Source organism: Talpa occidentalis, unplaced genomic scaffold, assembly GCF_014898055.3.
Source record: "Talpa occidentalis isolate TD23 unplaced genomic scaffold, MPIMG_talOcc4v2.1 talOcc4.5, whole genome shotgun sequence".
NCBI lineage: Eukaryota > Metazoa > Chordata > Mammalia > Eulipotyphla > Talpidae > Talpa > Talpa occidentalis.
In genome coordinates, this window is record NW_023604861.1 from 126,678,478 (window position 1) to 126,703,176 (window position 24,699).

At 49.1% G+C, this 24,699-nt stretch overlaps 1 protein-coding gene across 2 annotated transcripts; it reads left to right on the top strand.

Annotated features, from left to right (window-relative positions):
- The first annotated feature begins 17,791 nt into the window (after positions 1-17,791).
- On the top strand, positions 17,792-24,644 carry POMC (proopiomelanocortin). Of its 2 annotated transcripts, XM_037526926.2 has the most exons (5): positions 17,792-17,803; positions 17,937-17,952; positions 18,127-18,263; positions 21,522-21,673; positions 23,702-24,644. In XM_037526926.2, exons 4-5 carry the CDS (start codon positions 21,542-21,544, stop codon positions 24,491-24,493), a joined length of 924 nt encoding a protein of 307 aa, XP_037382823.1. In that variant the 5' UTR covers positions 17,792-17,803; positions 17,937-17,952; positions 18,127-18,263; positions 21,522-21,541; the 3' UTR covers positions 24,494-24,644. The 2 variants fall into 2 exon arrangements, with proteins under 2 accessions (XP_037382823.1, XP_037382822.1); XM_037526925.1 differs by lacking the exons at positions 17,792-17,803; positions 17,937-17,952; positions 18,127-18,263 and adding an exon at positions 18,464-18,485.
- The last annotated feature ends 55 nt before the right edge of the window (positions 24,645-24,699 follow it).

The following is a 24,699-nucleotide window of genomic DNA, read 5'->3' on the forward strand; positions in this document are numbered from 1 at the left end:
ATGTATCCATTTTAAACAGTTATTGATTTCCTCTGACCCTACTCCTTTCCAAGATCTCTAAACTGATACTTCACATTTAGTTAAATCATTGGAACAATGTAAATATTACTCACTGCAATGACAAATTAGTGCCCTGATTATATTTCCTTCCTTAAACAGCTTTTTGCTTTGCACAGAGCTTTAACTGCTTGCTTCATCTCTTGCAATGTTTATTATTATTATTGTTATTGTCATCATAATCCTGATCGTTTTCAAATGTTGCACCATACTGGAGCGCCTTACTGGAGCACTCCATGCTGGAGTGCTTTTTCTTCCATGTTCCTTATCACAATCTGCAATTATACATTTATCTGGGTGTTTATTTTCTTGAGTGTCTGTCTCACATTGAAACACAACCTTCAAAAACAAAGACTGCTTTGTTTACAGTGCATTCCCAGCACCTGGTCTTGCTCCATGTCTCACACCAGACAGCTCAATACACACCAATGGGTAAGGTGAGCCGGCAAAATTGGGAACATACACTGCCATCAGTAGCTGGTGAGTTGGCTAAGTTGTACAAGATCTCTATAACAGAATAGCATTCCGCATTTAGAAACAACAAGTTATAAAGGCCGCATATGTGTTCATAGCCGGGCTTTTTTGAGGAGATGCCTTTGCCTGGTTCTGTTTGTCTCTGATAGATCTGTTGGGGATGCTCGCCATTGTTTTGAGCTATAAAGGCTAAATACTCTCCCACATCAACCCAAATGCCCCAAAATAGATGACTGGATCAAGATGTGGTACATATACATCATGGAATATTACTCAGCAATCAAAAAAGATAAACACATGCAATTTTCAGCAACATGGATGGCGCTGGAAGGGATCATGCTCAGCGAAATAAGCCAGAAAGAAAAAGAAAAATACCGGATGGTCTCACTCATAGCAGGAATCTAGAAAACCTAAATATGAGATCAGGAAAAAGACTAATCAATACAAAGTAAAAAATGAAAATCAACAAACAACTATAAACCAGAGACACACTACGGGGGGGGGGAAGGAGGGAGGGGCGGGGAAAGGAAGGACTAGAGTCAAAATAAGGGGGGTGCAATTGTATGGGGAATATAACCAAAATGAAAATGCATACATTGTGCAAAGATGAAAAAAGATGTAAGAATTATATAACATGAAATATTTAAATTAAAAATAAATAAATACTCTTCCACATCATTGTTTTGGCTCTTTAAAAGAGGTAACATTGGTAACGTTGGTTTATAACATTCAGGTGTTGTAGGGTAAAGAAAATATCAGGCTTTTCTGCCCTTCCGCCATCAGGATAGATGATGGATCCTTGTCCTGAATGCATGCCTGATGGCGGGCACCTGGAGTAGGGTGTGGGCATAGGTAGATGGGATTCAGCTGAGCTAAGACTGTGTTTTTAAGGGCGGCGTCACGGGGGGACGCCAGCAGCACCAGCACCAGCAGCCGCCGCAGCCGAAGCCGAGAAGCAGCAGAACGAACGCTAGAGAGCCCAGATAGAGTGAGGACTTGCTGGGGGCTGGGAGGCCTGCCAGCCTCCCAGCCCCCCAGCCAGCACCCCTGCCTGCCATATGCCTGGTGAACCCCAAATAAAAAACCTGCAAAACTACTGAGGACTCTGACTCCTCCTTTACCCGGTCTGCATGGGATCAGAAAACCTGCACTGTATCCAGTCCTGCCCTTACAATTGGCGTATGTCGGCAAGATCCATGCAGACGGGTATTGGAGCCCTCCGAAGACCTGGAGGGACTAAGGAGTAAAAGACTGACTGTGACGACGCTGGAGGCGCCATGGCGGTACAGAAGATGGATACGTCCACGAGCTACAGGACAAGACCTGGCGTGGGGAGACGCCCGAGAGGACCAGCCAACGACACCGGAAAGGACCAGCCAACGACACCGGATAGGACCAGCCAACGACACCGGAAAGGACCAGCCAATGACCCCTGAGGCAGCAGGCCATTGCTGAAGCAGGGAGAGGCCAATGGACTGATAGACTGATGAACTGATGATTTTGGACTGACAATCTCGCCAGAAGGCGGAGGACCTTAGCAGGTTATGTTTATTTTTTGAGAATCTGGGGGTGGCCAGTGGGCCTAGATGGCCAAAAGCAGCCTGTGTATGCCCAGTGGCCAGGTGGAGGAGAAAAGCCAACTAAGGTGGCAAAAGCTGGTACTGATGCTAAGTTGAGAAGCCCTAAAGCGGCTGTTAAGCAGCCTGGGTATGCTGAAGCCCTGTGAGTCTCGTAAAATCACCTATGGGTGATGCCCTGCTCATTCTTGAGTGAGGGTGAGGAGCTGAGGAGCCCGTCCTTGGGGGACGGGTGGGGAATGTGGCTTGGGGTGGAGCCCAAGCCAAATGCAAAGTTTGGATCCCCGACCCATGTGCTTGTGCAGTGGGTTGGCTTGAGAGCAGGGGTCTGTGAGTCGCATGGGTGGCCATGAAGGCCGAGTGTTGGAGCGACTGCAGACAGAAACCCTGAGGGTTGGCGATTACCCCCAACAGAATAAAATTGCCAATCCCAGAGCTAGTGCATCCTGGGGGTGGATGCTGTGTGTGTCTTGTAGCCGAGACTACAGCCAGAGAAGGCCAGGAAGCCTGACGGCTCCTGGTGTGTTATAGCAGATGCCGTGTGTGATTTCCCCTCCCTCGTATGAGCAGTGCCTTCGGCAGCAGATTTGGTGGCTCATCTGCTGGTACCAATAATTGTCTTTTGCACTTGGTTGGTGCCCTGCCTGGACTTATTTGTGTTCTGTTGTATTTTGTTATGTTGTATTTTGTTATTTGATGTATTTGCTTTTGTGGGCCATGGCTGCATTGTTTGTTTGCTTAGAAAATTGTGTATATATGTATAGACTGTATGGCAGAAAACCCTGAGGGGGTGGACTGTAGGGTAAAGAAAATATCAGGCTTTTCTGCCCTTCCGCCATCAGGATAGATGATGGATCCTTGTCCTGAATGCATGCCTGATGGTGGGCACCTGGAATAGGGTGTGGGCATAGGTAGATGGGATTCAGCTGAGCTAAGACTGTGTTTTTAAGGGCGGCGTCACGGGGGGACGCCAGCAGCACCAGCACCAGCAGCCGCCGCAGCCGAAGCCGAAGCCGAGAAGCAGCAGAACGAACGCTAGAGAGCCCAGATAGAGTGAGGACTTGCTGGGGGCTGGGAGGCCTGCCAGCCTCCCAGCCCCCCAGCCAGCACCCCTGCCTGCCATATGCCTGGTGAACCCCAAATAAAAAACCTGCAAAACTACTGAGGACTCTGACTCCTCCTTTACCCGGTCTGCATGGGATCAGAAAACCTGCACTGTATCCAGTCCTGCCCTTACAGGTGTGTAGTTTATTTTTTAAGATTTATTTTTATTTATTTTAAAAGATTTATTTATTTATTCATACAAGAGCTGGGTACAGGCCAGAGATGCAGAGAGTGAGAGGATTCACCAGAGACAGAGTGGGGAGCAGAACAGGCAGATTGACTGAAATACACTGCTGAGGGGAGAAGCGGGCGAGTCAGGAGAGGTCTGCTGTGCCATGTGAGTTGCTCCCTGGCCAGCTGGGGATCGAACTCATGCTTCAGAGGTTGTGGATTGTTTCATAGTGCGGTGCTTAACCCCTTGCGCCACCAGGGAGGCCCCAAGATTTATTTTTATTTATGCATACAAGAACTGGGGTACAGGCCAGAGGTATGTGTGTGTTGGGGGGGTAAGGATTCACCAGAGACAGTGGGGAGCAGAACAGGTGGATCTACTGAAATACACTGCGGAGGGGAGCAGCGGGCGAGACAGGAGAGGTCTGCTGCTCTGTGTGGGTTGGCTTCCTGGCCAGGGATTGAACTCATGCTGCAGTGACTGGCGCTAGCCTTGATCACGCTGAGATTTTATCCCCTGTGCCACCAGGGAGGCCCCCAGCTGTATAGTGTTTTAATTCAACATGTGAACATGCTCATCATGATCCCTGCCAAAAGTCTGGCTTTCACTGCTCACCTTACAATTGACCCACCTTACCCAATTTGCTTAGTCACCATCTCCCTTCCTTCCTGGTGACCACCATTTTCTTCCATAATCTATGAGTTTATTTTTTCTCATTTAAGTTTGGGGTGCAGCTTTATATTTTAACATCTACATAGACTACATTGTGCTCACCCTGAAAGTCTAGTTTCACCCATCACTACACCATTAACCCCCTACACCTGTGTTTCACCACCCTGTTTTGGTTCTTCTCGAAAGAATAAGAATTTGGGGGCCTCCCCGGTGGCGCAGCGGTTGAGCGCTGGGTTGCGAAGCTGCCCGTGGCCTCTGCGGCACCAGTTCGATCCCCGGCTGCTCCCCGGCCACCAGAGGAGGGTCCCACATGGCGCGCAGACCTCTCCTGCCACCCGCTGCTCCCCTCAGCAGTGTACTTCGGTCCTTCTGCCTGCTCTGCTCCCCGCTCTGGTGAATTCTCTCACCCTCCCGCGCTTCTGACTGTACCCAGTGCATGTATAAACAAACAAACAAACAAATAAAACATGCCTCTATAAAAAAAAAAAAAAAAAAAAAAAAGAATAAGAATTTGGTTTTTCAAAATAACCATTTTATTATGCTCAGGGTCAGGAACTTACTTCCATGTTATTGTTTTTAAAATTTAACACAACTGTGTTTTTTCGTACTCAATCAAACATGGTTGTTAAAGAAAAGTAAAAATGAGACCAGAATAAATAGAGGAAATGCCCTAATCTCACTGAGCCAGCAGCTAGCTAGTCATCCAGTGTGTCCAAACCCTTTGTGTTTTGTTTTCATGTAAATTCTTCAAGGCTAAAAATGCAAAAATGCATATGCAAATCCTCCTGCTCCTTGCCTCCACCCTCCCTGCTCAGGTTTCCTCCCCAGCCACCCAGGATTTCATTCACCTGCGGCCCTGAAGGCCTGATGCACGAGCACCACCTTGAAAACCGCCTCTTCAAGGTCTTGTGGGAAAATGTTTCCAAAGACTGGCCTTGCAGATCCCGAGCCCCAGTTACAGTGTCTCTAGGCCCGTCCACGCAGGCCGGGCCCTTCCAGCTGCTCTCCCTCCAGTTTCTGGCTCGTGACCACACGCTCCTCTCACGCAGTGACACGTCTTCATTGAGGCGAGAAGCTGGGACCAGACAGGACACTCAGCCGCAGGCCCTCGTTGCCCCCAGCTTCCTCCCCGCACTTGAAGACGAGGCCTTGACGTAAAGAATCATTTTGGAACGTGGGCGTTTCAGCTACCATGGCAGGAAGTGAGACAAGCTTTTTTCTTTTTTTTTTATTGCAGTAACAGGGGTGTACATCATCACTTGTGTTTTAGAGGCTTAGGATCCCCCTTCGGGTGGTGTTACTACCCCACACCCACGTACAAAGCACCCACGGTCCATCCTCATTTTTATCATTAATTTAAGGCGTGTGATTATTTCAGAGAGTTTGGGGAAAAGAGATGAAAAAAACAAGCGCTCCCAGGACCCCCTGGGTACACAGCGTGGGCACCCAGCCTCCCTGCAGAGGCTCTGATTCTTCCATGTTCTCCCCTTGGCCTCGGGGTGGGGGAGGTCGTGGTCTGTACTGACCTCCCTGGGCCAGTCTGGGTCAGTCTGTACTGACCTCCACAGGCTCTGACCAGCCTCAGGCCTGAAGGACAAAGAGTCCTGGAGAAGGGCACAGTCCTGCCCACCATGTACCAACCTGTACGCCTCAGGGTGTTGAGTCTGTCATTTTAGATGAACAACAGGCCCCAAGAGGGCCCTGGGAGGCTGGCTGTGGAGGAGCAACCCTCACCCTTGCTAAGAAGCTCTGAAGGCACGCGGGCCAGGCTCTCTCTCTTCCCCATCCCCCCATGCCCTTCACATCCCATTACCCTGGTCTGGCCACCATTAGCGGCTGAAGCATATCCGGCCTCGAGTCACTGGGCTCTGGGGCCTTTGTCTTCCACCCACTTCACCTGGAGTGCAGCGGGCTGAAGGCTGAGGCACAAACGCAGATGGCAAATGGCTGCCTGCCGCGCGGATGCGGCAGGGCCGGGCTGGCCTGAAAGCCTCCCCCAGCTCGTCTCCCCACCAGCACCAGCTGGGAAATCTACCCAGTACCCAGCGAGCCTTGCCCCCACTCCACTCCTGGAGCTTTTTAAAAGCACAGAGAGAAGATGGAGCCATGACTACCCCCTTTTGTTTTGACGTCCCTTCCAGACCCCCCCAATCTAGGCCTGTGAAGGGAGGCAGCAACTGCCCCATAAGGGGCCAGGGCTTTGTTCGGAGAGAAGGCCAAGCAGACCTCACTCCCCACTGACCTCGGTGGATGAGGCGGGGCCCCTGGACGCTCGGGCAGGGCCAGTGCTCTCAAGGACAGGTCACCACCAGACTTGGGGACCAGCCCCCACAGGCCGGAAACGGGATGGAGGGCCTGGGCCGCTCAGGAGGCTGATGTGTGGGACATGGCTTTGCTGGGCTGTTAAAAATTCCAGAGATCCTCGAGGGGAAACCTGCCCACCATTCCCTCCCCTTTTAAATTGGGGTGTAATTTACCTAGGGTGAGAGCACACGTGGTAAATAGAACTTTGTTCACGTTTGGCAAATGCCTAAACCTGTGTAGCCTACACCCCCATGGAGATATAGAACATTTTCTTGATCCCAGAGAGTGCCCTCCTGTAACTTCTCAGTGAGCCCCCCTCACCCTTTGTCTGTCGGGGGGCTTGCTCTGCCAGTGAGAACTCGCCTGACTTTTTTTTTTTTAATAGTAGTTTTCAAAGTTCCAGATTCTCTCTCTCTTTTTTTTAAAGATTTATTTATTTATTCATACAAGCACTGGGTACAGTCAGAAGCGCGGGAGGGTGAGAGAATTCACCAGAGCCAGAGCGGGGAACAGAACAGGCAGACTGATGAAATACACTGCTGAGGGGAGCAGCGGGCGGCAGGAGAGGTCTGTGCGCCATGTGGGACCCTCCTCTGGTGGCCGGGGAGCAGCCGGGGATTGAACCGGCGCTGCAGAGGCTGCAGGCAGCTTCGCAGCCCAGCGCTCAACCGCTGCGCCACCACCAGGGGAGGCCCCTGACTTTCATTCAGTGTAAAGATTTCAAGATGCAGCCATGTTATTGTGTGTATCAGACTTTGTTCCTTTTGATTGCTGAGGACGGTTCTATTGCATAAACATATCAGAGCTTATTCATCCACTTGTGGGGGGACATTTGTGCTGTTTCCAGTTCATGATTGTCTTGGATAAGTCACTGTGAACATTATGACATTTTGTGGGTGTAGGCCACATGATAAATGTGTGTTGAAGTTTTAATGAGGCTGTCAGACTGATTTCTACAACTCCACACCATTTGACATGGCACTAGCAGGTATGAGGGTCCCAATGTCTCCACGTCCTGGTCAGTGCTTACTATTTTCTGTTCAGTTCACCCTAGTTGCCCCTCCCCGGGTATGAGATGGTGTCTCGCTGGGATCTTTATTTGCATTTCCCTGATGGCTAATGAGGTGGAGAATCTTCTCATGTCTTTGTTGGCGGTTGTCTACTTTTTTTTTTTTTTTTAAGGTTTATTTTACTATGCATTCAAGAACTGGGGTACAGGCCTGAGGTGTGTATGTCGGGGGTAAGAGGATTCACCAGAGATAGAGTGGGGAGCAGAACAGGCAGACTGACTGAAATACACTGCTGAGGGGAGCAGCAGGTGACAGGAGAGGCCTGCTGCACCATGGGGGTATCTCCCTGGCTGGGGATCGAAATCATGCTGCAGTGGCTGCAGACAGCTTCATAGGTTGTGTCTTAACCTCCTGCACCACCAGGGAGCCCCGTTGTCTACTTCTTTGCAGACATGTCTGTTCAAGCCTCTATACCTTGTTTTAATTATTTTTTATTGTTGAGTTGTAAGAGTGGCTTTTGTGTTCTGAAAAGTGGAGTCTTCTTTTTAGATTTATTTTTATTTATTTATGCAAACAAGAACTGGGGTACAGGCCAGAGGTGTGTGTGGGGTGAGAGGATTCACCAGAGACAGAGTCGGGAGCAGAACAGGCAGATTTACTGGAATCCACTGCTGAGGGGAGCAGCGGGCAAGGCAGGAGAGGTCTGCTGCCTCATGTGGGTTAGCTCCCTGGCCAGGGTTCAAACTCATGCCAAAGTAGCTGGCGATAGCTCGATAGTGCTGAGACTTAACCCCTGGGCCACCAGGAAGGCCCAAGGCTCATTTTTAAGAGCAATATTCTGTTAGGTCATATTTACTTTCTTGAGATGAAATTCACAGATAATATATCCTTCCTACACCCATCATGAATAGAAAAAAATCCAATATAAAGACCTAATATAACAAAAAGGAGACATAACAGGGATGTAATTGATAGATTTTGAAAAATGTGACTTTTTAATTTTTTATTTTTAAAGATTTGTTTATTTATACATGCACTGGGTACAGTCAGAAGTGTGGGAGGGTAAGAGAATTCACCAGAGCCAGAGCAGGGAGCAGAGCAGGCAGAAGGACCGAAGTACACTGCTGAGGGGAGCACTGGGCAAGACAGGAGAGGTCTGCTGCGCCATGTGGGATTCTTGCTGGCCAGCCAGGATCGAACTCGCGCTGCAGAGGCTGCAGACAGCTTCACAGTGTGGCACTCAACCACCTGTGCCACCAGGGGAGGCCTTGGCCATTTTTTTAAAAACCAAACTACCTTTCAGGTATCCTCGCACTGCACACATGCACACACACACATACACATACACACACTCACACAGGCATAGCACACACGAGCTCGAGGACACACGTGCAGAGAAGTGGCTGCCCCACATCAGGTCACTGTGCACGGCTCTGTGCCTGGGTCACTGTCCTCTGGCACTGAGGCTCCAGGGTGCAGATCAGGTTCCAGGCCTCAGGCCTGCTGCTCAGATCTGTAGTCCTGGCTGTTCTGCTCCTGTGAGCAGGGCCTGGAAACGGGAGCTGGACTGCAATGGGGGTGCTCAGAGATAGGGACTGAGCTGAGAGCCTGTAAAAGGCCACTTCAGGCTCCCTCCATGCAGCCATTGTTGGGCCCAAGGAAGGCAGGCAGTTCCGGGGCTTCTGAATGCCTCTCCTGTGAGGCACTAATGGATGTACATTATCAGCATCCTTCCTGGCCTCAGCGTCACACTCCTACCTCAATCTCTGACTGGAGAACTGGGCATTCTTCTGGAAAAGTGGCCGTCTTGCCACTAACAAAGGCATTTCTCCACAAAAGGACCATTATGACTGCTACTGCATCAGAATAGTGGCAGCTGTGCCTGGGCTCTGTCTAGAACAAGTGGCTACAGGGGCATCACACAAGACAGATTAGTGTGTCCTTAATGTCCATGACATCCTCAGCAAGACCCCACCTCCAGGAAATCCACTCTGATTGCACAGCAAGAATCCCTCAGTTTGAAGTAAAAAAAAAAAAAGAAGGGATTTAGGATAAGGAAGTGGTTCTGAAAGCACATGGTGCCACGTCCACCAGACACCACATATGGAGCACGGGAGAAGGGAACCTGCATTTCTAAGGCAGAACACACATGCCTCTGTCTGAGGTTGTCTCACAGAAATTGAACCTCCGTAGAGAAGCAATTACAGGGGGACCACGCCGGGAGGGGGCCATTTGGAGGTTGTTGACTGTCTGCAGGACTGTGCCCAGAAGAGAAGGCAGTTCCTTGGCCTCCTCCTCTGATTTGGAGCAGAGAGAACAGAGAACCAGCTGGCCTATGTCAGGGGACTGGAGCAGAAGTGTCAAGAGAAACAGGGCCTAAGAGAGGACCCAGAGACTGAGGCACAGAGCTTATCTCCTCAGCCCTCTGAGCTCTGTGTCCTCATTCTTCGGCCACATTCTCTAGATTATTGATTTTCTCCCAAAGCATCTGACTCTAGATCTGTGCTTAAAACTATAGAACTTTTTTTTTTTTTTTTTTAAGATTTATTTATTTATTTATACAAGCACTGGGTATAGTCAGAAGCGCGGGAGGGTGAGAGAATTCACCAGAGCCAGAGCGGGGAGCAGAACGGGCAGACTGACAAAATTCACTGCTGAGAGGAGCAGCAGGCGGGGCAGGAGAGGTCTGTCGCACCATGTGGGACCCTCGCTGGTGGCCGGGGATCGAACTCGTACTGCAGAGGCTGCGGATTGCTTCCTACTGCAGTGCTTAACCCCTTGCACCACCAGGGAGGCCCTAAAACTATAGAACTTTGGGCCTGGAAGGGACCGGGAGGCTATGCAGTTCACACCCCTTCTTCCCCATGAGGTCCCAAGGCCATCTAGCCACAGAGCCGGCCTGGAACCCAGCTGGGCTGCCCTTCCAGCTCTTCCCCCCTCCACTCTGCTTTGGGCCTGAGGGTCTGCAAACTAACTCCAGGCCTCTCGGGCTGGTCCCCCTTTGCTCTGCCCCCAGGCATCTAGACAAAGGCCGGGCTGTTCACTAATGCATGCATTAGTGGATAAAAGCGTCTCAAGGGTCTCTTCACAAGGCCCCTTTGGCTGTAATAAAGCAAATTAAAACCCCATTCAAAGGTCAATTGAAATCTCTTTCATTCCAATTCTCTGCACAAATTGATTCCTCTTTGCCCTTGAGGTCAAACTGAAGGCTGGTGAAGTGGCCCAGGAGCAGCGCTGAATGGGGGGCACAGCAAGACCCACAGGGCCAGGCCTTGGCTGAGAATGTGCATGATGTGGGGGGTGAAGATGGGTTTGGAGGGGAGGGGGTATAGTGGGTAAAGGGGTTCAGTTGCATAGTGGTGAATGGAAACTAGACTTTGGGTGGTGATCATAATGTGGACTATACAGATGTTGAATTATAATGTAGACCACAGATGCTGAATTATAATGCTTTGCTTATACCATGCTAAAAACCAATGTTCCAGCAAAAAAAAATTTTTAAAGAGAAGAAAAATGCTCATGTAAGTCCTACTGACGCAGTATTTCCTCAAGTTCGGGCTTTGAGTATCAATTTTTTTTTTAAAGATTTATTTATTTATGCATACAAGAACTGGGGTACAGGCCAGAAGTGCGGGCAGGTGAGAGGATTCACCAGAGACAGAGTGGGGAACAGAACAGGCAGACTGACTGAAATACACTGCTGAGGGGAGCAGCGTGCAAGACAGGAGAGGTCTGCTACGCCATGTGTGTAGCTCCCTGGCCAGGGATCGAACTCATGCTGCAGAGGCTGCGAATTGCTTCATAGTACAGTGCTTAACCCCTTGTGCCACGAGGGAGGACCATCTTTAATTCCTCCCTTTGCCTCATTCCCACATCTGCTCCACGTCCTATTGATTCTGACTCCCCAAAAAGAGACTGTTGGGTAGCCTCTGATTTGTTCTCTGGACAAGAGCCAGAGCCATCTTTTAAAGGAATTCTAGTGGATTCTGTCACTTAAAACTGAGCCGTGGTTTTGGCATAAATTCTAAGTCATCATCTAACGAGCTTCACAGCCTCCAAGACCTTTCCCTCACATCCCTGGATTCCAAGAATTGCTGCCTCCCCTTGCTCCTGTGCCAGCAACTCCTGCAACCTTTTCGTCTTCGCTGACCCAGGGCCCCGGCACTCTCTGTTCCTCCAGCTAAGCAGCCTCCCTCCTCCCCTCTCCCGCGCTGCTCCTCTCACTGCCGCCATCACAAATTCATAATTATTTGTAGACTACTTTATTTTTGGTTCCCCTAGAGCTGATATTCCTTAGAAGCACAGACGAGGCCTGGCAAATGAGGGGGTGAATAAATATGTGTTGAATGAATGAGCAATAGAACCAAGTCTGGGCCCTCTGAGTGCCCCCCGGGGCCTGGCATTTTGCCCTGGCAAAAGCTGGGATGACGTGAGCAGCTGGAGAACAGATCGAACAGAAACTGCTTCAAAGTCAAGTGATTCTCAGCTACCAACCTACCCCCTTTTTAGTCCTCCTGGTCTCTTCCCTCAACCCTACATCTAAATCCTGCTGACTTTGCCCTCTCCCTGTCTCCTACCACCCGCTGGGACCCCAAGGCCCTTGTTCCTCAGGGTCTCTTGGCTTGTCCTTGCCTCTCCCGTCTCTCTCCCCACCTTGCTCTCCATTCCCTCCTCGACTCTTGGGTCAGAGAGCCCCTGCCCAAGCCCTGGTCGCCCTCGGCCCTGCTGTATCCTTCCCTTGGCTGTCCAAGGAGGATCGGCCTACCCGGGCTGGACTGGATCCTGCGCTGTGTCCTGTCCCCAGAGGCGCCACGTCTCTCTCCCACCAGGAAGGCCCTCTCCTGAGGTCTGTGGTAGTGTGGGTGGGTAGTTTCCCTGTGTGGGTAGACAGGACACTCAGTATCCTCTTCTTATCTATGACAAGGGAGGCGACCAGCAGGTATGACGTCTTCAGTGAAGATCCTGGTCCTTGGGCTGCCACAACCAGGGAGGATCAAGCCTCTGCACCCCTCCACCACCCCCACCCCACACAGAGAGGGGCAGCTCTGAGCTCTTTCTGATTCGGACACATGGTGGGCGAGAGGACACTAGCTCGAGGTTGAGAGAGCATTTGAGAGAATGACTGGTTTCTGCACGCTGAGGCCTAAGAGGAGCTGCCTCCCACTCTCCCTCCCTCCAGCACTCTCTGCAAAAACTTCTGAGCTCCGAGTCTATAACCAGGCCTCTTACCGTCTTGCAGACTTGGGGTCTGAGAACTGCTCTTACTGACAAGGGGCGTGAGCTGAGCTGGCCTGAGTCTCCAGGACCTAGGCCACACCAGGAATGAAGCATTCCCTCTGACAGAGGCCCTGGTTGGGCTCAGAAGCCCTGAGGAGGGAGTTATTTGCTGACAGGAAGCAGGGCTGGCAGGCACCTGGCTTGTCCTTGGAGAGAGTGTAGAAGAGCGAACCAGGTGGGGCCGGCTCCCTGCTCTGCCCCGGAGGCTGGAGCTGGTATTTGTCTCAGCAGTCAGCCAAGCTCAGGCAGCCGGGAGCCTTGCCCCTAAGCCTTCTCTTCTCCCAGTGAGATGTCCCCCATGGCCTGGCCCTGTGCCTTTGGGCCGAGGGCAAGGCCACCTCCTGTGCCCCCACCGCGGTGTTGGGCACTCAGACACCCTTATCGGGATTGTGGGCCTCGAAGCCCTTCCCGCTCCCCTGTGGCGGTGCCTCTGCACCTGTCTCTGTAACGCACTCACACCCTGGTGACATCGCTTTTCCAATTAAGCCCTCAAAGGTGCAAAGCTGGGATGACGAGAGCAGCCCTGGCCCTGCGCCCCGCGGCCCAGTGTGGGAGCATCACCCCAGCCCCAAGAATCCTGGCAGTTATGGAAAAGGGGAGCGAACGCAGAGGACGGACACAGCCTAGAGAGTCACTCCCAAGCGCCAGAACCATGCAGTAAAGGAACCGGTAACACGAGCCAAAGAGGATTTCGGAACATCCATGGACTGGGGACTCCTGGGCGTCTCTTACCTCCCCCTATTTTAAAGTGGGAGGATCGGGCTTCCCTGGTGGTGCAAGGGGTTAAGTAGAAGCACAATGAAGTCCAGCCAGGGAGCTGATCCACATGGCGCAGCAGACCTCTCCTGTCTCCCCGCTGCTCCCCTCAGCAGTGGATTTCAGTCGATCTGCCTGTTCTGCTCCCCACTCTGTCTCTGGTGAATCCTCTCACCCCCACACTTCTGGCCTGTACCCCAGTTCTTGTATGCATAAATAAATCTTAAAAAAAATAAAGTGGGAGGATCTATAATGGTTATTCTATGCCTGTGCCTCCACTGCGCTTGGGGTCTTGGGGTCAGATAACTTGCCTCTTTGTTGTCTAGGTCTTTAGACTGAGAAGAATTTTATATATTTTTTTAATATTTTATTTTATATAATTCTTACATCATTTTTCATCTTTGCACAATGTAAACATTTTCATTTTGGTTATATTCCCCATACAATTGCACCCCCCCATATTTTGATCCTAATCCTTCCTCTCCCGACCTCCCCCCCCCTGTAGTGTGTCTCTGGCTTATAGTTGCTCATTGATTTTGATTTTTACTTTGTATTAATTAGTCTTTTTCCTGGTCCCTTATTTAGGTTTTCTAAATTCCTGCTATGAGTGAGACCAGCTGTTGTTTTTCTTTTTCTTTCTGGCTTATTTCACTGAGCATGATCCCTTCTAGCTCCATCCATGGTGCTGCAAACTGCATGTGTTTATCTTTTTTGATTGCTGAGTAATATTCCATGGTGTATATGTACCACATCAAGAAGAATTATATTTAAGGAGCTCCTCCTAAGAAACTTCATTGACACCTGGAATATATTTAGATGATGAAACCTTGGACTTTAATCCCATAATGGGATGAGAATTGGAGGTTGTGAGGGAGTGAATGAACATATTTTGCATTTAGGAGGGATTTGAATTGTTGTGTCTATAGAGTGGATTTTAGTAGATTGTATTTTCCAAAAGAGCTTCACTAATATATACCTTATCCCATATGTTTTTCTTATGATAGGATTTTGACATTCCTTCTTTGGGAACTGGGATCTATAGTCTGTTCCCTTGAACCTGGGGGGAAGGCTAGAGGGAGAAGTAGATGAATCCACAAAAATAATAGGGAGATTTAAAAGCCTAATCCCTATGAGTAACTAATAGATCACAAATAATCAGAAAGGATATAGGTATAGAAAAGGATATAAAATATTTGAGTAGCCACAAAATGCATATTCTTTTCAAGTGCACATGAAACATTAATCAAAATAGAGCATATATTTATCTATTAACCACTTCAAAACATTTCAAAGGAATGAATTCATACAGAGAAATCCTCTGATCATTGGGGTATTAAGCTAAAAATTAGTTTCAAAATATAACTAGAAAATGTCCAATGTTTGGAAGCTAAACAGAATACTTTTCAATAACCCATAGGTCAATGAAAATGTCTCATTGAAAATAAGGAGCTATTTTTAAGTATGCAGTAATAAAAATATTGCATATAAAAACTTACGAGATAAAACTAAAGATATATTGGAAATAAATTTATAGCCACAAGTACATATGTCAAAAAGAAAGGTTGAATATCAATTATCTAAGTAAAAATATTTTTAATGCTCAATGCAAGAGGATAATAAAAGAATGACTAATTAAACTTATAGAAAGTAGAAAGCAAGAAATAATAAGCAAAAAATTCTGAATTACAAAAAAGTGTATGCAATGGAGGAAATCAACAGAATTAAAACTGATCCTTTATAAAGGCTAATAAAATTGATAAAGAGGGTGTAAGTTACCAATATCAGATGAAAGGGGACCATAACTACAGATTCTGTAGATACTAGGAAGATAATACGATATCGTGAACTACTTTAAATCAACAAAATTTAAAATATAGATGAAATGGACACATTCTTGGAAATATTTACTAAGGTATCTTACCAAAATTGAAACAAGAAGAAATAGACAATCAGAATATAGCTAAGTAGCTGAATCTGTAATTAAAAATTGCTCAACAAGAAAAAGAAAAATACCGGATGGTCTCACTCATAGCAGGAATCTAGAAAACTTAAATAAGGGACCAGGAAAACGAATAACTATAAGAAAGTGAAAATCAAAATCAACAAAAAACTATGAACCAGAGACACTTGTTGGGGGGTGGGGGGCGGGTGGGGAAGGATTGGGGTTAGAATGGGGCATTTGCAATTGTATGGGGGAATATAAAAATAAAATTTAATATTAAAAAAAAAAAATAAAAACTAAAAAAAAAAAAAAAAAAAAAAATTGCTCAACAAACAACCTAGATATCTTCATTGGCGAATCACCCCAAATATTTAAGGAAGAGATAATTACCACTGTATACAAATTCTTCTACTGAATTATAAAAAACAAGGAAGGGGAAGGATTTTCGACTTGATTGATGACAGTATGATTTTGATACAAAAATCTGACAAGAATTCTTAAGAAAGAATAAAGGCCAACCTCAGGGATATGATGTGAATATCTTAAATAAGAGATAAGGAAATTAAACCCAGTGCTATATAAAGAGAACACACAATAATCAAATTAGCCTCAATCCAGGAATTCATAATAGGTTTAACAGTTAAGGCTAGACGTGACATCTATCTCCAAGGCCTGTGGTATTGACTGTGCCACTTGCGGACTCTTATTTCCAGCAGTGGTCTGGTTTCCTTTCTCATTGGACCCAATCAGCAGCCTGGTTTTGGCCATGCCCATTCCTTTGATCAACCAGCCTTCCTAGTGCTTCTAGGAATGTACTTCAAAGGCCATTCAGTTCACATTGGCCAAAGTGGTTTCTGCTCCATATAAGTCTCAGCTGACAAAGGAAGACAAGAGCTGGGCCAATCTGAACCTTTCCTGGTCTGGCTTTTCTGCTGCTTCCAGTTGCCTTTTGAAGTTATAGAAGTAATAAAGGGGAAAATAAGATAAAATCACAGTCTAATTGAGAGGACTCACAAGCCTGGTAGAGGTAGGGTTAAGAGTGGGTGGAAGAGAGAAGATAAGATTGGAATTTGTTCCCACAGAAAAGGTTATGTGTACAGATGAGAGGTCCGGAGAACCACACTTTGGGCCCCTGGCAGGACAAGTGGCCGAGGAGGACTTCAGAGAGCAGGTTATGGTGATGAGCTAAATCTTAGTGAAAGAATTCCAATTTTCCTGGGTAGCTGGAGGAAAAGGGTGTTTCATTTGGGGAAGTGGCATGGACAGAGATGAAGGTTTGAGAAAGCATTGTGCATGGGGCTGTGAATGTTGTAGATAGCTGAAGTGCCAGGATGCAAGATAGCAAGTGGGAGAAGACTTTGGAAAGAGGTCAAGGTCAGGTGATGATCAAACCTTGTTTACTAGTAAGGAGTTTAGATGTTTTCTGGAGCCCAGAAGAAAAGTGTTGATGAGTAGAAAGTGAATGCCACCAACCAGAAATTCTTTTTTTGTTTTTTAAGATTTATTTATTTATGCATACAAGAGCTGGGGTACAGGCCAGAGATGCGCGAGTGGTGGTGGTGGTGGTGGTGGTGGTGAGAGCACTCACCAGAGACAGAGTGGGGAACAGAACAGGCAGATTGACTGAAATCCACTGCTGAGGGGAGTGGCAGGCGAGACAGGAGAGGTCTGCTGTGCCATGTGAGTTGCTCCCTGGCTAACCAGGATGGAACTCGTGCTGCAGAGGCTGCAGATTGCTTCATAGTGCAGTGCTTAACCCCTTGCACCACCAGGGAGCCCCCCAACCAGAAATTCTTAAGGGAGTTTTAGGGTCAAACGGAAGAGCATCTCATTTGATTGGGAAGAAATTTCCTGCAGTTGGAAGATTAAACAAACACCTTTACTTGAAGTTCAGTTTAGTTCCAACACTGCTCCCCACCCCCAGGACTCCTCACAATCTGTTTATGCTTCTTTATTCCAGGTTAAGGTAGAATCTCTCCTATTGCAGATTTGAGTGCTGTCCTCTCCTCTCTCGTCTGACATTAAGGACTAGAGCCCAGCCAGAACTCCAAGACCAGATCTGACATTGCAGATTGAGAGTCCTCAGACCACTCTGCCAGTTTATCTCCACAGGGGAAGCACTTCAGCTGCTCTTCACAGGGCACACTCCCAGGCTTTAATAGCCTAAGGTTAACAAGACTCTTTCCTTGGGCTTTGGGGAATGGAGGAAGCCTGCCCTGGATTGGACCTTGGAGAGAGACCCGGGGAGGCAATGCAACTCACCTTCACATGACTGACTCCTGACCTTCTCTGTCCCCTGTCCCCCCAACCTGGAACAGAGATTGCCATCCTCCATGACACCTTCCTATCACAGCTGCCAGTGCTGGTGAAACCTGAGGCGTTACGGATGTGCTTCCTTTGCAGTGATATTTACCTCCAAATGTGAATGAGGCAGAGGCTGGCCCATGCACGCAGGCAGGTAACTTCATCCTCTCCTCAAAGACCTCAGCATGTGGGCCAAGCCTGCTCCACACCGGGATGCTAAGCCGCCCCTCATTCTAACTGGAGACCCAACCCTGTTCTTAATTAAGTTCTTTCCTCACCGCGGCCAGGTGCGCTCCTCCGCAGGTCAGTGTTAATTCCAGCCGCTGGCGACCGAGCTCCACCCCCCTTTCCGGGAATGTGTGCCCTGGGGCTCAACCCTACCTGAAAAACCACCTCTAGCGCCCCACAGCCCCCCCTGCCATGGACGCAGGAGTTGCTCGTTAGGCTGACGGGAAGCGCCCACACGGGCGAACTCAGCAGGTATTTAAGGACCGAGGAGGGAGTCTCTGATCAGGCAGCGGTGAGAGAGGACAAAGGAGGGAAGAGAAGCGACCGACAGAGGCCACCGAGCATCTTTGCCTGGGAGTCGCCCGGAGAGCTGCCTCCCGCCACAGGTAAGGGCGCAGCGGCGCGCAGCCCGCCTGCCCGCGGGCTCTGATCTCTGATCCAGACCTCGAGGCGCCTTTTGCTTGCCGCGGTCCTCAGTTCTCTGGAAACTTTCTGCACTGGCGCGGAGAGCCGCCCGCAGCTGAGCGGAGCCAGGCAGCCTCTGCCTCCACGCTGCAGGCGGCTCTCCCGGGCTGGTGGCCGCGACTCCCCCGGGGCTCGGGGCTCAGGTGAGGAAACAGGGGTGGGGGGGGTGGCAGTGGAGCTGCTGGGGTCCCCGAGACTCTTACCACCCTCTGGGCAGATCTAGGTCCTTAGGCTCCCTCCTTCTCTGGGTGGTGTCTTTTCTTTAAAGATACTTTACACAAATTAACGTTGGACATGAAGACAGGAGAGAAAAGATTGAAAGACACAATTAATTCCCTGCATTCTAGACTTTCTGGGGCACAGACACCCTTGATTCCTCGTCTCCCGGCCCACCCGACGTGGCCGCCTTGTGATAATGACAAGGGTCTCGGCCCCAAGGCCCAAGTGGTGGTAAAATGAGGTGGGAACTGTCCACGGTCCTGAACCGCTGTGTCTGTGACATCAAGACCTTCACAGAGTGGACCCTCGATCCCTCCGACCCTAGATTGCAGGGCGGGAGCAGGCATTTGAACTCAGAATGGCCAAGGCAAGGAGGGTTTCTGGTGAAAAGTGGAATCTGCAGGGTGTTTGGATCTCCCAAATTCTTTGTGTGTAAAGGGGGAGGTGATGGTTCTCAGAGAATTACTGAAAGGAGCCAAGGAATGTGAAAAGTGTGTTTTTGTCAGCCGTTAAGGTATAGACAGATTGTGACTTATTAAATGACCCAATATTCCTTTGACAACTTTTGTTTTAGGACTTGAAGCATGTGTATTAAGGTGCAAGGGCAAAATTTTACACCTTCGTTCCTCTAATCTTTCCAGAAGGAAATGAACAAGTGTGCAATTTTAGGGTAACAAACAAAATGTTTTGTTTAGCTCATAGAGAACACTATGAGGTTCTAATAAGTGTAGTTTTATTATAAAGTTAACATCACGATTAACGAATTAAAAATTTCTGGTTATTTTTCTAAGACTTTCAATTACTAATTGTATCACTCTGACTACTCACAAAAAGCCCAATACTTGACATCTCTCCACTACTTGATTACTTTTCAAAAAATGGCACAGGTCATATTTATTCATTGCAGAAAATACAAACAAAAAGAATTTGCTTTCTGGAAATCAACTTTTTAGCTCTGGAATGGAGCTCTGAGGGATGGGGAATGAGCATGTTACATGTTGTGTCATACAGCCAATGGGTAGAGGAGAGAAAATGCTCTCTGAAATTTTCCAGGAAAGCCAAAATTATAGGGTAGGTGGCTACAAAATGTTTAGAATCTCCAGAAAGACCAACTTTGAGGAGAATTGAAATATAGTTGGTGGAACTGTCAGACCTTTATGGTTTTACTTCTGTTATTTTACACTTGCCCATAGTGATATGTAACACTCCTATCCCTGCCTTCATTATAAATCCAGGCATTTTTCTGACCTAAATGTGCTGTGTGGTCTCAGAAAATTAATCTTTTTTTTAATTTTATTTTTTTAATAATAAATTTTATTTTTATATTCCCAATACAATTGCAACCCCCTTATTTTGACCCAATCCCTCCCCTCCCACCCCCTACCCCCCATAGAGTGTCTCTGGTTCATAGTTTTTTGTTGATTTTGATTTTCACTTTCTTATAGTTATTCATTTTCAGAAAATTAATCTTAATGGCTTTGTCCAACAAGTTCAGGCTTTGTACTTCGGAACATCAAAAGGTTACGAGAGTAGCCTGTCCCCAATCAAGACTCCAAGCCCGGGATACTGATGGGCCAGCTCACTGGCCGCCAGCGCCATCTAATGTCTGTTCTGAAAACACTCAGGCAGGATCCGGCAACCTTTCAGAAGGGAGTCCTTGGCTGGCTCAGCTTTGGGGGAAAGGGGTGAGGGGGTGGCAGAAAGAAGGAAGCAGCTTCCTGAAGTCCACAGGGAGAGCAAGGCAAAGCTTTCACTTCCAAAATCTGCCTTATAAGAATGAGTTGGTCCATGCTGCCACACATAAAAGATTTCTTTTAGGCAAACTTATTTGAATAGGCAAATGTTGATCAGGAGAGATAATGTGAATGACTTTTCTCATTTAATTAGACTTCTTCCAAACAGCTGGTTGAGATCTTCTGCAATCCAAACTGAGTGTGGGGTCGGTGGTGAGCAAGGGCGGACAGGGTAGGGTGAGAGCTAGACGGCTGGGGAATGGTTGGTCAGAGTGGAAAAGGCACCCCTCGTCAATGCATTGTTGCCTCGAGCTCAGCATCTGCTGGGAGGTACCGCCTGACTTCTCCAAAAGTTTTTGGTAGGTGTTCGCTGGAGGTCGATCCTTTTGCTGTCCATCTCCTGTCCCCTTCTGCACAGACAGCATCTTCACATCCAGCCCTATCAGACTACATTTGAGAGACGTAGAGAGTAAGAGGGCTGACGTGTAATGTGTTCAGAAAGTGAGCTGGCTTTAAAACAATGGGGGGCTGCTTTAAAAACAAACACCCCCAGGGGTCTGGGAAATAGCGATCACCTGAGCAATTTGTATACAGGACATTAAATTGGGTTAACGGAGATTTTGGCTAAATTGAGCAGAGGTTTTATTTGCCTTTATGCAAACCTACTATTAAAGGAAATGTGAGCTTCTGAGAAGTGATAGATCCTGGTGGAGGAAGAAAAGGGAGGATGTCATTGAGCGGGAATTTCAGAGTCCTTTGTCCTTCCCAAGTTACTCCTTGGATCTGGAGTATTAGAATTATAGCTTCATGAAGGTGGTGTGATAGGAAAGCTCTGTGCTGGAAACAGAATTTGCCCTTACCTTGTCATGAACACCCAAGTTATTGTCTCTCTCTGGGTCTCAGTTTCCCCATCTTTTAAGCACAGGGCTGGACCAGATGATTCTTAAAATAGCTTCCAGTTCTAACCTCCTTTAGGATCTGACTTTAACAAGACATAAAGGAAAAATTGTGTGCATCTCACCCTGGCCCCACTCCCTACCACCCCTCTACTACTACTCACACCATCACCAAAACACCAACCTTCTCCTTGAACTGCTCCTGTCCTCAAAAAGCCCTGAGCTCCACAGGCGACTGCGTTGTTAATGTTGGCTTGAGGTTCTTCCTGGTCAGTGGCCAACATTGTTCTGCTCCTTGCAGGGGTCCCACCAATCTTGTTTCCCTCTGCAGAGCCTCTGCCCGCCTGGAAGATGCTGAGATCATGCTGCAGCCGCTCAGGGGCCCTGCTGCTGGTCTTGCTGCTTCAGGCCTCCATGGAAGTGCGTGGCTGGTGCCTGGAGAACAACGAGTGTCAGGACCTCACCATGGAAAGTAACCTGCTGGTACGTGGACCATAGCTGCCATCTTGGTTTGGGCATCAGATAGCACTGGGGTTGGGGCTGGGACAGTGCAAAAGAAGGGGGGGGTGGGGAAAGGCAAATTCACTCAATGCAGGGCAGGAGCAGACTTCTAGAGGGGAGTCAGAATTGGGTCAAGGAGGGGAGGAAGTAGATGGGCCTGGTCCACAATTTCTTCTTGATTATCTTTACTTCCTGCCCTGTCTTCTTGTATGGAGATCCCATTCCAGTCGAGCTATTTCAAGATAGTGCCATTCAATAATAATAACCATTCTAATAATAGTAATAATAATTGCTCTCTCAACGGATGCTACATTTTCATTTTCAATCTCTTAGCCCTTAAGTTATTCATTTTTAAATAACCTCCTATCTCTTATCACTTGTTATTTTCACTCCTTTTTTTCTTCCCTTTCTATCTGCTACCAGTTACAAATCCAGCTAGGTAGTACCACAAGTCATCTCTAGAGGGAGAAGGAAAATCCCAGAGCCATTTTCCTCTCACTGGTGGCAGATGTCTCCCGCTTCTTCAGGAAGACTGACCTTCTGCAGCCTGTCCTGCATGTAAAGGCCCTTGTGCCAGGCTCCCTCCAGGTCATCCCAGTGTGTAGGGGTGTGTGTATCTGTATTGGGAGGCATAGATGAGAAGTGATATCAAGTCCAAGGACTAAAAGACACTGCCGGTGTCAGTGATAGATTCCACTGTGCTGCCAGCACCTGCCAGGCGAGAGCGGAATGCTGTGCTTGTCACTCTATTTTGTGCTTGTCAACAGCGTTAAGGTGAAAGGGGAGTCTCTCAATAACACAAGAGCATTTTATATTCATGTGGAATATAAAATAAAAAGAAAGAGCCCAGGAATTCCTTGAATTCGGAGAGACTCAAGAGACTGTTGCGTGGGGACATCCACCGCACAACTCTCCTGTGGACGGCTTGCCAGGGAGGGCGCCCTGGCCATGGCCAGAGCCCATGAATTCCAGTTCTGGATCTGTCACCAGTGAGCTGCGGAAACTTGCCAAAGCCCTCTTTTACTCTCTGGGCTGCCTGTCTCATTATGTATTCGGGGAATGAAATTTAAATGAGATAGTTCTTATTTTCCACTATTTACATTCTGCAGTAATTCTAAATCCCTGGGGTTTCAACTCAACAAAGTGGGTGGGATCCTTCTGTTTCTTACGTGCATCCTGAGTCACTGAAGGCTGCAGACCGCAGGTCATCTTCCTAAGCAAGAGTGTTTTACGGTTGAATCGTGGAGACAGAGAACACAGAACAGGTCCTGAGACCCGCACAGTGGAAATGACCTTGGCTTTCTACCCTTCCTCCCAGGGAGAGAGGTGACAGGGAAGCAAGCCACCCGCTCCCAAAACTCACTGATTGGGAAAAGTAGAGAGGCCCTCAGAAGGCAGGAAAGAACAAAGGAAGGTGCAAACTGGGGGTGGGAGTTTTGAGGGCTGTAAACAGGGACAAGGCTGGGGCAGGGCATGAGGTTGCTCTGCTGACCACTGGGGCAAGATTGAGGCGTTATTGAAAGCACAGTCTCCAGAAGTCGCACTTACACATCTACCTAGAGAGAGTTTCCCCCGAGTTTCAGTCCAGTGCCCCGCCCCCCGCCCCCGCCAGACCTGAATTGAACCATGGTTACTCAATCTTCATCAAGTGCCAACAAACACCACCCACCTGGCGTTTATTGACTAATTCCTCTGCATCAGCTATTGCATTGCGAGAGGCGTTGTCCGCCTTGCTTACAAAGGCTATGGGGTCAAGCAAACGGCAGAGTGGGATGAGGTGTTCGGTGCAGCTACCAGGCAGAGGCAGTCAAAGGACAGAGGGGAGAAGAGAGGCGAGGCCCAGGCTGAGCGTGAGATGCCCGTGGGTGCCACGAGGACGGTGGGCAGACGTCCCAGGCGGGGGCCCTTCACCCTGAGGCCTTGAGGGCTCGGGGAGCGCGGGAAGCCAGGCCCAGGGATGGGTGGGGCGGCGGCCCAGGGGGGCCCTCACGCTCCCCACTCTCCCACCAGGCGTGCCTGCAGGCCTGCCAGCGCGAACTCCGGGCCAGCATGCTCGTGTCCCCAGGCGACGAGCACCTGCTGACCGACGACCGCCAGAAGTACGACGCGGGCCAGCAGCACGTCGAGGAGGTCGGGGCGAACATCGGCCTCCTGGGGCCCCAAGGTGAAGGCACCGAGCCCGGCCAGGCCGGCCACCTCACGGGCAAGCGCTCCTACTCCATGGAGCACTTCCGCTGGGGCAAGCCGGTGGGCAAGAAGCGGCGCCCCGTGAAGGTGTACCCCAATGGCAGCGAGGACAGGTTGCCCGCAGCCCTCCCGGTGGAGTTCAAGAGGGCGCTGGCAGACGAGCGCCCCGACGGCCTGGCAGAGAGCGTGGAAGACCTGGAGGATGGCCCGGAGGGGGACACCCAGAAGGCGGAGAAGAAGAACAATGGGCGCTACAAGATGGAGCATTTCCGCTGGGGCAGGCCGCCCAAGAGCAAGCGCCACGAGGGCTTCATGACCGAGAAGATGCAGAGCCTGGACCAGGTGTACCTCGATGGCACTGACGACGAGACAGGGGAGGGCCCCGAGGGCCTAGAAGAGAGCGTGGCCGACCTGGAGGACGGCCTGGTGGGGGACACCCAGGAGGCGGACAAGAAGAAGAAGGGGCGCTACAAGATGGAGCATTTCCGCTGGGGCAGGCCGCCCAAGAGCAAGAGCAAGCGCTATGGTGGCTTCATGACCGAGAAGAGCCAGACGCCCCTCATGACGCTGTTCAAAAACGCCATCATCAAGAACACCCAAGAGAAGGGCCAGTGAGGGGCAGCCGGCCCAGGGGCTTCTCTCCCTGGGAGTCCACCAGAAGGCCCCTCTCCTGTCTCCAGGCCGCCTCCAGGCCCAGGTGATTTGCTCGCCTGGGAGGGAGGCCTGGCAGACCATCAGCCTCTCAAAGCTGTAGTTAGGAAATAAAAGCTTTTATGTTTCATTCACAGCTGACTCTGACTTTGAATGTTGATGTGGAGAAT

Coding starts and splice junctions, on each gene's coding strand:
- POMC (XM_037526926.2), top strand. CDS start 21,542: ATGCTGAGATCATGCTGCAGCCGCTCAGGGGCCCTGCTGCTGGTCTTG. Junction 21,674..23,701: donor CCATGGAAAGTAACCTGCTG/GTACGTGGACCA, acceptor CTCTCCCACCAG/GCGTGCCTGCAGGCCTGCCA.